The 12,500-nt window shown below is 43.6% G+C and overlaps 1 protein-coding gene across 4 annotated transcripts in view; it reads left to right on the top strand.

Moving 5' to 3' along the window:
• pla2g4ab (phospholipase A2, group IVAb (cytosolic, calcium-dependent)) overlaps positions 1-12,500 on the top strand; it is a 68,344-nt gene that overhangs the window by 45,211 nt on the left and 10,633 nt on the right. For 3 of the 4 annotated variants that reach the window (XM_063201252.1, XM_063201253.1, XM_063201254.1), the window contains exons 11-15: positions 1,137-1,274; positions 2,089-2,181; positions 5,680-5,745; positions 6,454-6,501; positions 6,651-6,890. In XM_063201252.1, the coding sequence (XP_063057322.1) occupies positions 1,137-1,274; positions 2,089-2,181; positions 5,680-5,745; positions 6,454-6,501; positions 6,651-6,890 (585 nt within the window). The remainder of the gene's footprint in view (positions 1-1,136; positions 1,275-2,088; positions 2,182-5,679; positions 5,746-6,453; positions 6,502-6,650; positions 6,891-12,500) is intronic. The other variant, XM_063201255.1, reaches the window with a different exon arrangement.

Raw genomic sequence — 12,500 nt, forward strand, 5'->3', positions numbered from 1 at the left:
TGGCACCCACGCAAAGACTAACAATAGCATTGTGTCGGATGCACAAGGTCAACTGGAATGTGTGTGTATGTGTGTGTGTGTGTGTGTGTGTGTGTGTGTGTGTGTGTGTGTGTGTGTGTGTGTGTGTGTGTGTGTGTGTGTGTGTGTGTGTGTGTGTGTGTGTATGTGTTTGTGCATGCGTGCGTGCGTACAGGTGCATACAGTAGGTTTGTTTGTGTAATTACACATGTATTGCTTATTTAACCATTTGTTGTGTTAGGAGCCCTTTTTCCATATAACGCACAGAGCCTCTGTATTGTAACCTTTATAACCTTATCATCACCAAAATGGTAATAGGGGCTGTTTATACATACCTGGGTATTTTGATAAACGTAGACCTTTCCCTTCGTTTGTGCTTTTCGTTTTGATACAAACAAAGGTTTTTCCTCTGAAAACAAAGCTTCAAAAAACTGGAGAGACGAGATTTTTCAAAACCTCCGGTTAGCGTTTGTATATAAACAGAGATAAATGGAGACTTGAATGGCATTCTCCTTACCGCACACAGGCTTAACGTTTTTATGACAACTCTCAGCAGCATATTTATGCGTATTTGCCTATGATGTGAACGAAAATATTTTGGACAGCGTACAGAAGAAAAAATTTAGATAATTAAAATACCCGGGTATGTATAAACAGCTCCTAAGAGGCTACTTAGTTAGTTTATAGTTTTGTTGCATATTGTATTTTCCTTTTGTGACCTCGCTCATAAATCACGATTGAAATCACGACTTCGATTACATGATTTTATCACGATTTTCGATTATTTTCGATTAATTGTGCAGCCCCAACTCACACTATGTCTATTCTGATTAGCAGAGTAGGTGGAATTTAGTGCAGATACTGTAAGGTCAGTATCAGTCCAAGTGTGTATGCGTGTGCGCGCATGTGTGTGTGTGTGTGTGTGTGTGTGTGTGTGTGTGTGTGTGTGTGTGCGTGCGTGTGTGTGTGTGTGTTTGTGCGCGCATGTTTATGTGTGCGCATGTTTGTGTGTGTGCGTGTGTGCATGTGTGTGTGTGCGTGCCTGTGCGTGTGTGTTTGTGTGTGTTTGTGTGTGTGTGTCTTACTCTTAAAATATGTCTGTTTGTTTTGATTGGCAGACTGGGTGGAGTTTAGTCCATATGAGATCGGCATGTCCAAATACGGCACCTTCATGACCCCTGACCTCTTCGGCAGCAAGTTCTTCATGGGAACTGTAGTCAAGAAGTACGAGGAGAACCCACTGCACTTCCTCATGGGTACGGCCATACATGAACCACGCATGATACTAGATTAGTTGTTAGTTTATACCCATATGAATGCTGCACATAATCACACACACACGCACGCGCACGCACGCACAGCATACAACACCCAGCATCCCAGCATATCTATTACTCGGCGCTCCAAGGGTGTATACACACACACACACACACACACACACACACACACACACACACACACACACACACACACACACACACACACACACACACACACACACACACACACACACACTCAAACACACACTCAAACACACACACACACACACTCAAACACACACACACACACACACAAGGCTGTCACTGGCTGTCAATAAGTCAGTGTATCGTACAATGTGTTTTTACAAGCATGATAACTTTTTTTTGCCACCGCAATTTATATTTCCGTGCTTCTTTGTTTTCCTCATCACTCTCTTATTCTACTCAAGAGACTGAATAAAGCTAGGCGCATTTCACAGATAGGTGCATTTCAGGCGCATTGGCCAATTTATCTTTCAGCTAAATTTGTTTATGTATATCATAACAGCCCTACACACACACACACACACACACACACACACACACACACACACACACACACACACACACACACACACACACACACACACACATCAATGTCACTCCAAAGCTAATGCAGTGTCTAATGCAGTGTGTGTGTGTGTGTGTGTGTGTGTGTGTGTGTGTGTGTGTGTGTGTGTGTGTGTGTGTGTGTGTGTGTGTGTGTGTGTGTGTGTGTGTGTGTGTGTGTGTGTGTGTGTGTGTGTGTGTGTGTGTGTGTGTCTCTGTACAGGTGTGTGGGGCAGTGCCTTCTCCATCCTTTTCAACAGAGTACTAGGAGTCAAGGACTCTGGCCAAAGTGAAAGTACAATGGAGGAGGAACTGGGTAAGATTTTTGTCTTCTCTTTCTCCCTATTACCATATCTCTCTCTCCCTATTCAGCCCTTTTGGCTGCTTTACTCAGCAACTCTGTTTGCTCTTCAGAAACTCCCATTTTAGTGATGGGGAAGTGTTTCTGGTTCTCTCTATGTGTCTATACACAGAGCCAGACATTGCGGGGTCAGAAAGTGCCTGTCATAAAATTGTTCCAGTGTGTGTGTGTGTGTGTGTGTGTGTGTGTGTGTGTGTGTGTGTGTGTGTGTGTGTGTGTGTGTGTGTGTGTGTGTGAGGGATGAAAATAAGCACCCGTCCACCTGCCAATGACGGGTGAATTTGTCATATGTGAAATATGTCAACCCACCCGTCACCTTGACAGGTGAAATTTTTCGACAGGCGCCCGGGTTAATGCTGAATTATACGCAACATCCAACATCAAAGGTTTAAGCAAATTGGTAATGAAATATCATGAATTTATGACCTCTGAAATAAAAGTATTGATAAGAAAATTATCTTACTTGGCATTACAATGTTTGGAATGGTTGAATATGAACTGGTAAAAATGATGACTGGTAAAAATTGTGAGTGATTGGTAGATTTTAGAATCTACCTGCCACAGTGACTGGTGGGAATTGTTTTCAAGTTCCACCCCTGGTGTGTGTGTGTGTGTGTGTGTGTGTGTGTGTGTGTGTGTGTGTGTGTGTGTGTGTGTGTGTGTGTGTGTGTGTGTGTGTGTGTGTGTGTGTGTGTGTGTGTGTGTGTGTGTGTGTGTGTGTGTGTGTGTGTGTGTGTGTGTGTGTGTGTGTGTGTGTGTGTGTGTGTGTGTGTGTGTGATTAAATGCGATTCCCTGATATATCTTCACCCTTGTCTTTGAACACTCGTCTCTGTGAATTAATATTGCCCGGTAGTTGAGTTACCGGTACTCTATATCTCCTAACTGTTGAACATCCCTACTCATTGAAACAACAACACGTTGTCGACAACAACAAACTTGTCGGCAATCTGTCCTGACTTATTGATCTGCCTCACAGATTCCTTTTGTCAAAATACCTTTAGCCTACTGCCTTTTTTCCTCAGTGCCACTGATACCGCAGATGCTGCCTCGGGTGTTTCTCTAGAATCACCTCAGATAAAAGACATGTCAATCTTCTGTGGCTTTTACCGGCGATGCCCTGTCAGGCTGACGCCTAGAGTTCCACAGAGGCCTACAAGCTATTGTTGCATTAGCCACAACAGGACAGTTGGATTGACACCTTGACTATGTGTGAGTAAGAGTACAGCTATTACAGCTATGTATGTCAGAATAACGTGATCTGAGGGTAGAGGAGAAAAGAGAGGAAGATGTGAGAAAGGCGAGAAAGGTTGGGCTCTCAGAGACAAATGGTACAGCTGAGGACAGCCAGGCACAAAGGTTAAATAGCACACATTCTTTAGTTCTCACAGAAAAGGATCTGATGATGCTCAGGAGGCCAAAACCTTGTTGAGTTAACATTGCAAATTAGGACAACCTGCAGGAGCCTGTTTGTGATGTTGGTCTCACAAACAACACAGCATGCAATTAAGGTGGATTTAAAACATCTTTCATTCAGACACATGTAGGGTTATCAGGCCGGCCAGAACGGAGCCGGTGCCGGTGCACGCACCAGTTATGTTCACCAATAAAGTACATATCTGCGAATCGCCCGTGTTCATACCAGGCTCTGAACTTTTTCCGCAGGTGACAGCGTTGCCCAGATGAACCTGCTGACGGCCACGTTGTCGCCATGGTTCGCGGAGAAAAAAACGAACAAAAAAGAATTTTGTGGTTTGCATTGCAAACCAACTTTCCGGTTCGCTAACGCTAATATCTGTGGTGTGAACACGATGGTCGGTTCGCGATTAGGTACGGGAACGGGCACTGGCAGTCTCAGTCGGCCTGAATGCGCCTTTAGAAACATATTAGGGATGAGGTTAACAAATAAACACAGTGTGTGTCTGGAGGCTGGTTATCAAGAAACTGTATCTGAGATGAGATGTGCCACTTCTCACACATGGCTGAGGAGATTAGGCCGGTTAGGTGAGGAAGGGCAATTCTCAAAGACTAACGGTGAAAAGGTTAAGAAGGCCAGGTCTCAGACCCGGAGTGGAGCTGCTGAGGAAGGCTTGTTCTTAAAGACAAATTGAAGTTTTAGCGAGGAAGACAACAAGCTGTCCCTCAAAGACCACAGAGGTCAAGAAGGCCATCAAAGACAAACGAGAAAAGAGGAGATTTGGAAAATCACCTCTGAAAGACAAATTGTTTACATAACTGGTGAGGAAGGCTGAACCTCAGAGGCAAATGGCAGAGTTTGGCGAGGGAGGCAAAAGAACAAAATGGCAGAGGTGAGGAGAAAGACTGGTTCCTGAAGACAACGAGACAGGAAACTGTGAACAATGGTCATCAATGGCAAATAAGAGAGTAGGTGATTACGACCATTCTTTAAAAAGCCAAATGGCAGAGGTTAAGAGGGCTGGTTCTCAAGACTCTCTGGTTTCTCTTGAGTACCTGTGATTGCCAATCCCTCAATCACCAGCTCTGCTCAGGCTAGATCACAACCTGCTCAACAGGACGGACCACATGGGCTGAAAATAACTCGTGCTATAACAGGACACTCATGCTCCGTGAATGAATGATGGAATGAATGAAGATGAATGTGTGTGTGTGTGTGTGTGTGTGTGTGTGTGTGTGTGTGTGTGTGTGTGTGTGTGTGTGTGTGTGTGTGTGTGTGTGTGTGTGTGTGTGTGTGTGTGTCTGTGTGTCTGTGTGTGTGTGTGTGTGTGTGTGTGTATTCGGTATTGGTCATTGGATTGATGTCTATGGAATGCATTGTTGCAATAAAACTTAAATGCACTTACCGTTCAATTCCCACACTTCACACCTCAAAGTGTGTGTGTGTGTGTGTGTGTGTGTGTGTGTGTGTGTGTGTGTGTGTGTGTGTGTGTGTGTGTGTATGTGTGTCTGTTTGTGTGTGTGTGTGTGTGTGTGTGTGTGTGTGTGTGTGTGTGTGTGTGTGTGTGTGTGTGTGTGTGTGTGTGTGTGTATTTGCAGTATTGCTCATCGGATTGTTGTCTGTCTATGCAATGCATTGCTGCAAACTGATTGTTAATGCATTACTTACATTTCCCACACCTTTCTAAAATGTGTGTGCGTGTGCGTGTGCGTGCGTGTCAGATGATTATTTGATTACGGTTCTTTGGTTGACACTTTCCTTCCTGCGCTCTTAGTTCCTCTTAGTTCTCTCTCTCTCTCTCTCTCTCTCTCTCTCTCTCTCTCTCTCTCTCTCTCTCTCTCTCTCTCTCTCTCTCTCTCTCTCTCTCTCTCTCTCTCTCACACTCTCTCTCTCTCTCTCTCATTCACTCTAATCTGATTGTGGTTCTTCGGTGGTCACTGTGTAAGTCAACTGCACATGCGCATGAGTCTGTTAGTCTATTTGTATGTTTAAAATAACACAATATCTCATAATGGGGTTTAATGCATTTGCATTGCAGAGCAAATGAGGCCTACAGACATCGTGGGAACGGACAACTCGGACAATGATGAGGAGCCGACTCGAGGTAAAGCGCATCTGACCCGAGGGCAACAGAGAATGCTATCTTGCTCTACCACTTAGCCATTGCACAACAAACTGGTCTAGTGGAATCAGACTCATCTCTGCCACCACAGGCCTTGATTATCACATAATCACTCCGGGCGATTACACTGGTGACGGCAAGATTAAGCTACAGAGAATCGCTGGAGCGTGCAGCAAGAGCGATCCGAGAGATGGAAGCGACAGAGTGTGTCCGTTAAAAGCAGAATGCAAGCATTCCGACATTCCCATTGGCTGTGGTGGCTGTTGCCGAACCGCATGATAGCTAATTTGTATGATATTCGCTCAAGTCCAACTACAAACTGTCGCTCAAATCGCCTCTAGTCGCCCGAATCACTTTTTGTCTCTTCTCTCACCATCGACTTAATACAAAATCAATTACTTCCGTTGTTAGAATCGCTCAAGTTGCGCTTGGTGTATATTTGAGGTTACTCTCATCAGCTATAATTCACATTATTCAGATGTGGGCAAACTCCGGCACAGGGCTAGCATACGTCATGCTGACCCATTTCACCTGGCCCGCAGAGGCCAGGTAGGGAATAGAGGAAGGGGAAGGAGGAGTAACTTATGGTATTGTAATGTAACAACATAGTGTAATATAAACGTTACCAATGTAATATCCTGTGTGTGTAGTGTTGTGTAATGTAATATCATGTAATGTTATCTTTCCCAGGTGGTACAAAGAGCAAGAAGGCAGAGGAAAAGCAACCTATTGAGAAATGTACAGTAATATAGTTTAATGTAATGTAATGTGATACTGCAATGTAATATTACATTGTGATATATTACATTACATTGCATTTGGCTGACGCTTTTTAATTAAAGTGACTTACAATGGAGATATAATATTATGATTATAATATCATGCAGGTGGTACAGAGAGCAGGGAGGCTGAGGAGGAGTTTCACCAGAGGGCGCAGGCCAGCTGGGTGGAGCGCATGGTCACCTCCTTCTTTGGCGACTCGGCGCTCTTCAACACGCGCGAGGGCCGCGCCGGCAAGGTGCACAACTTCATGCTGGGCCTTAACCTCAACACCTCCCTGCCCTTCTCACCCAACACCACCGGCGGGGCCGCCGCAGTGGTGGAGGACGAGGTCGACGCCGTCACAGGTGAGTGAGCCTCGGGTCAAGGGTTCAAGGGGCAAATAGCATGTCCCGCTCATCTGTTTCAGAGGGTTGTCCTGAGGGTTGTCCTCTGTTCTTAAGCTGAAGGTGAGGAAGTGCAACGGATGGCAACTATCAGTTTTCAGAGGTAGAACGTTAGTAAACCTACCCCCGAAGCCTCATACAGATAGCCTATGTTAGCAATGAGCTATCGGCTTAGACCTCTGGCCCAGCGGTATCTCACCTGTGTCTCCCGTGCCGAACTGGCGTTCGAGCCCCAAGTGACGGACTGCAGGATGCAGGATGACCTCGGTTTCATGAAATCTGGATGAAGGGCAAAGACCAAGTGCTGTGTGTCCCTCTCACCTGTTTCAGAGTGTGTGAACTTTTTATATATATACAGTATATATTGTATATACAGGTATATGGGTTTTTTTTTCAAATTTATTTGGACAGGATAATGAAGAATAGAACAGGAAACGAGTGGAAGAGAGAGATGGGAGAGGATCTGGAAATGACCTCAGGTCGGCAGTCGAACCCGGGTTTCCACGTAATAGTGCAGTACCGCTTGAGCCACGACAGGGCCAGAGGGTGTGAACTTCTGAAATAGTGTTACTCACCTGACCTGCGAATCTGTTGTGTATGAGCTGAAGATGAACATGCCAATGCAGCAGGTCCTCAAACCCACTTGTCCTTAGGGTTGCCATCTACTGTATGTCTGACAAAAAGACTGGACATTTCGACAACCCATCGCCCCATTTTCTTGTAAGAAATGCAATTTTTCATTCATTGTCTAGGCTAGGGGTTCCCAAACTTTATCATGACAAGGCCCCCCATATACCGTTGAATTCCAGCCAAGGCCCCCTTACATGGTTTGTGCAATACACATTTTTTCGTGCACCCCTTTTCACGCTTATAGTCCGTGTGTACGTGTGTCAGTGTCCCATTGGGATATATATAAAATAACTATAATTTTCATAGTTGCAATAGATTATTATGCCATTTTTAACTGATTGGAATATCGTTTAGCTGATTGTGGTTTATTTTGGTGCACATTCATTAATAATTATTTATTTATATATTATATATTTAAATTAATTATTTATAAATTATTTATTTTTTCTGCCAACATTCCGCAGCCCCCCTAGCATCCCTTCGCAGCCCCCCAGGGGTCCTCGGCCCCCACTTTGAAAACCCCTGGTCTAGGCAATATATTTTACCCTAGACAGGTCATTAAAAATTGGAAACAATCAGGTAAATTGGGACAGGTGGCAACACTGTCTCACTCTCACCTGTTTCACCTGGTTCTCTTCGCAGTTGGACAAAAACTGCTCTGACCAGTATGAGGGACCTGCTGCATTTCTTTTTTTTGTAAAGGGTTAACTAAAGATGCTGTTTTCCTGCCGGCTGTTTATACGTACTGTACCTACGTCCATCCGTCTATGCATGTGTTCATCACAGTATTTTGAGTGACAACTTTTGAAAGGGTTTACGGATGTTGACCAAATCTTGTGTGCTAGTGCTCTATAAAAGGTGGATTAACATGAATGGATTAACCTTTGGAGGCCCACACTTTCTAGATGGCCTGCAAGGAGGCATCAAATCTACGTACTCTCTGGCATCAAGCTCTACCAATTGTCATGGTTGAAAGCTTCAAAAAGAGCAACTTTGCTATGCCACACAAAACATTTTTTCTCTGTCTCTTACTGGGTCCTATTAAAGCAGTAATGTGTGAAATCGCTATCCTCTCACACAGGTGATGCCAGCATTTATGGAAACAGGTCCACGTCTTGTACAATATTCGACTACAAACTCTTCCTTTCCCTTTCCCTCGTCGTCAGACTGGGCTAGTGCCCTGTCCAGCTTTGCTCTGCCCAGTCAGTGATGTACATAACACCTGGGTAACAGATGCACCAGAAATACCAGCTCCATCTCTGCCACAACTCCAGTTCTGCTGCTTGGTGATTAAAATGCAGAGAGAAGTGGTTATCCGAAATTTGGCATGCCTACTGGAATTGAATGATGACTCAGTTCTTACAACATTGATGAAAACTGTGATATATTGTCAGAGTGTTGAAGCTGTAATGAACTCAGCACAGTTTCTAGTACCACAAATGGGTGACAGATGTGCTGGAAGACATCTGACCACCAGCTCCTGTTCTGCAGCTTGGATGATTGCACAAGGCCTGGCTACTGGAATTGAAGAGCTCTTTTCCAAAACGCTATATCCACCATTTTTGACTTTTTGCATTTTAATATTGGAATTGACTGTTAAGAACTACTATCATCTATGTGTGAATTCTTGCCATTCAAATGTTTTGAGAACATACTTTTAAACCTCTATAAAAATGCATTTTGCAATACAATTCAATGGAATTCCCAATACAAAAATGTCAATTTTCCAACATTCTGTAAAATGGATATATATCATTTTGGAAAAGAGCTCTTCAATTGCAGGCTCCATTTTGCTTTATTTTTCGCAGTAGTAATAATTACTGGAATAGCAGCCTCCCATACAATTTTTGCAGTGTCTGGCAGATTTGATAGATTACGTGTTACAGGGAGCTGCAGGGGAGTAACAGACCACAGAACTCCAGCTGTGTCCAAAGCAAACACTGATGAAGTTAGGCCAACTTCCCGTCAATCCGTCTGTGAGGAGGGGAAACGGGGAAAAAAAAAACATGGCTGATTTATGGACTGACCTCACACCTACACACCGCCCTTGAATGGCTCCCCCGAGTAGAATCCAGTCAGACACAGTTGAGAAATGCCAGGTCAATCTCCATGCCTTATTAGACAGGTCCAGCGTGTGTAAAATCGTTAGTTTAGTTGTAGTGCGTAGTTGTCGAAATTGTTTATATTTCTTAAACCTGACTGTTGCTCTGACGCAACTGACGACATATTTTGATTATGACATGATAATGATCATGACTTATAATGACTTTGCTTCCTAAAATATCTTAAAATACAATACGTTATGAGGTGATTAAGGCAGGACATCACATTAAGCAAGACAATTTCACATCTCCCGCAAAATCATGTCTTGATAGGCTAATGAAAGGTAAGGGAAAAAATCCATGAGGTGACTGATCAGCCTGTGCAACATGATCTCCAAAAATTCCGTGCTCCTAGACACGGATGTTAAGGGCACAAAATCCGTGTCCAGGAGCACGGATTTTGCCAAAATTCTGTGCTCCTGGACACGGAATTGTTTTCCGTGCTCCTGGACACGGAATTGTTTTCCATGATGGACACAGAGAAGTGCTCTCTCTATAGGCTACTCCCACAGTTCTATGTTTCCACAGTCTTGTGTTTTCTCAGGATTTTTCTCATTTCAAATATTTCTTCCTCAAAAAGGTTAGGGTTAGGGATTGTTTTGGTCTGGGCACAGCTAGTTTTCTTTCATTCATTGTATGAATTTGATAGCCTAGCAACCAACTGGAAAAGGTATTTCTCAAAAATATGTCTTTAATGACAGGTTAAGGTTAGGGAATGTTTTGGTCAGGGCACAACTTAAATTGCTATAGCATTATTTTGTTTAGGATTAGCATTTGGCATGTATTTTCTAATGATAGAGTTACACAGTGCTGTGGTAATAGCCTATAGAAAGCACTTCCGTGTGCCCATCACGGAAAATAATTCCGTGTCCAGGAGCACAGAATTTTGGCAAAATCCGTGCTCCTGGACACGGATTTCGTGTCCTTAACATCCGTGTCCAGGAGCACGGAATTTTTGGAGATCAGGCTGGCCTGTACCCTACCCAGTCATTCTATTCAATGTTAATATTAAAAGCGGGGGAATTGAATTGGTGATATTGACACATTTCCAGTGTGGTACTAAGGGCAGGGTGAGGATGGCGTACCTGAGGAGTCATGTTCCTCTGAGGGTCCTTCGGGCTGATTACCAAAATGTTACCAGAATGGCAAAGTTTTAGTGCATTACTAGGCCATGCGTTATGTCATTGTAGTGTAGTGCTATGGTAACTTTCCAATGACTGTTACAGTGAATTATGGGGCTACTGAAGTCAGCTTGTGCGCAAATAGTCATTTTGGAGCTGCAAGCCAGATTCCATAAATTGTAGCAACTTGAGAGCAACATAACAACAATGACTTGGATTAATGAGAACGTTAACCTATAGATACTGTATATCACTTGAGGGATTTGTAACTTTCCTTTTCTTACGGAACCCGGGACTAGACCCTGATAAGTGTCACATCCATGACTTGGAAATGATCTTCGTGCCGTGAATTTTTCAAGTTCTGTTCCTTATCTTTTTTGTCATGACACAGTAGCATTGTACACCCTGATACACCCTGACAACCTTAGTCAGAGTATGGGGATCCAGAGAGCCCTATGCTTCCCATGCTTCTATGGGCTGATTTCCTTCCTTTTTACCAGAAATCTCAGCAAAGCCCTTGAGGGCATGTTATTCTTGGGTGGATGTACTTTTTTGTTCTTATCGTATCCTCTTTTGTTTTGAGTGTGTTTTGGCTGCTCCCTGTCGTTGCACTGCTGTTGTTGCTTGAAGGTTCCTAAACAGTAGCACACGCAGCATGAGGACATTATTTCCCACTTTGAGGTACAGCACAGTAGTCATTGGGTTGCGTTAGTTCCTGCCCATCTGTGCGTAGTCCATGCCTGCTAATAGGTCACCCATGATGGTCCACGTAATTCTTACTCATGTGAACACTGTTCTTGTAGTAGTACAAATGGTTTGTTCTTGTTCCTCATTCTATAGAAGTGGCTGGTTCATGTAGTCATAGAAATGTGTGAGAATTTACTACCAGTAAATTCCCACACATTTCTACTGTCTACTTGACAACAGACAGAGAATTTGTTTAAATTTCGTTATTACTTCTTGTGAAGTGAGTGAATACAGTTCGTTCTGCTGTATTTTTCACAGTGAGAGTGAAAAATACACCATGAGAGTGTGACTAATGTATACGATTGGGCTGGTGACAGCACGCTTTTGGTCAAAGTCCAAATACGTGCATTTTATCAGTGGAAGATTTGCATAGACAGTGTGAGGCTTTCATTGCTGTTGACTATATTCAGATGAGAGGGAAACCTCATACATACACTGTATCTCTCTCTCTCTCTCTCTCTCTCTCTCTATCTCTCTCTCTCTCTCTCTCTCTCTCTCTCTCTCTCTCAGAGTGGTTACAGGATACGGTACAGGTGGGCAAAATTGTAAAACCTGTGTGAGACCAAATTGAGCAGCTGATTTTAATGTGTATATCAGATTGCACCACCCCATGACTTCCACTGTCAAGTCCACTGTATTTGAATGACTGTCCACCTGTCCACCTAGCTTTGACATGGAATTGATGTGCTTTTGAAGTACATAGATTCATCATGAGTGATTTGGTTATATTTGTGTGGCATGTACACTACTATAAACAGTCAAAGCAGACTCTAACAATTACGGAAGCTACGGGATGCTGGGGAACAGTCGTAAACCTTCTCTCACAGATCACCAGAGCTGCCGTGTTCTCATAGGCCACAACATGCAGTAGAATGGATGAATGTACAACAGGGTATTCAATGGTCATTATGTGCTTCAGTGTATGTTCTTTTCTTAATTCTCCTCTAACTTTGTAAGAAATTTGACTGGTG

This window comes from Engraulis encrasicolus, chromosome 6, assembly GCF_034702125.1.
Source record: "Engraulis encrasicolus isolate BLACKSEA-1 chromosome 6, IST_EnEncr_1.0, whole genome shotgun sequence".
NCBI lineage: Eukaryota > Metazoa > Chordata > Actinopteri > Clupeiformes > Engraulidae > Engraulis > Engraulis encrasicolus.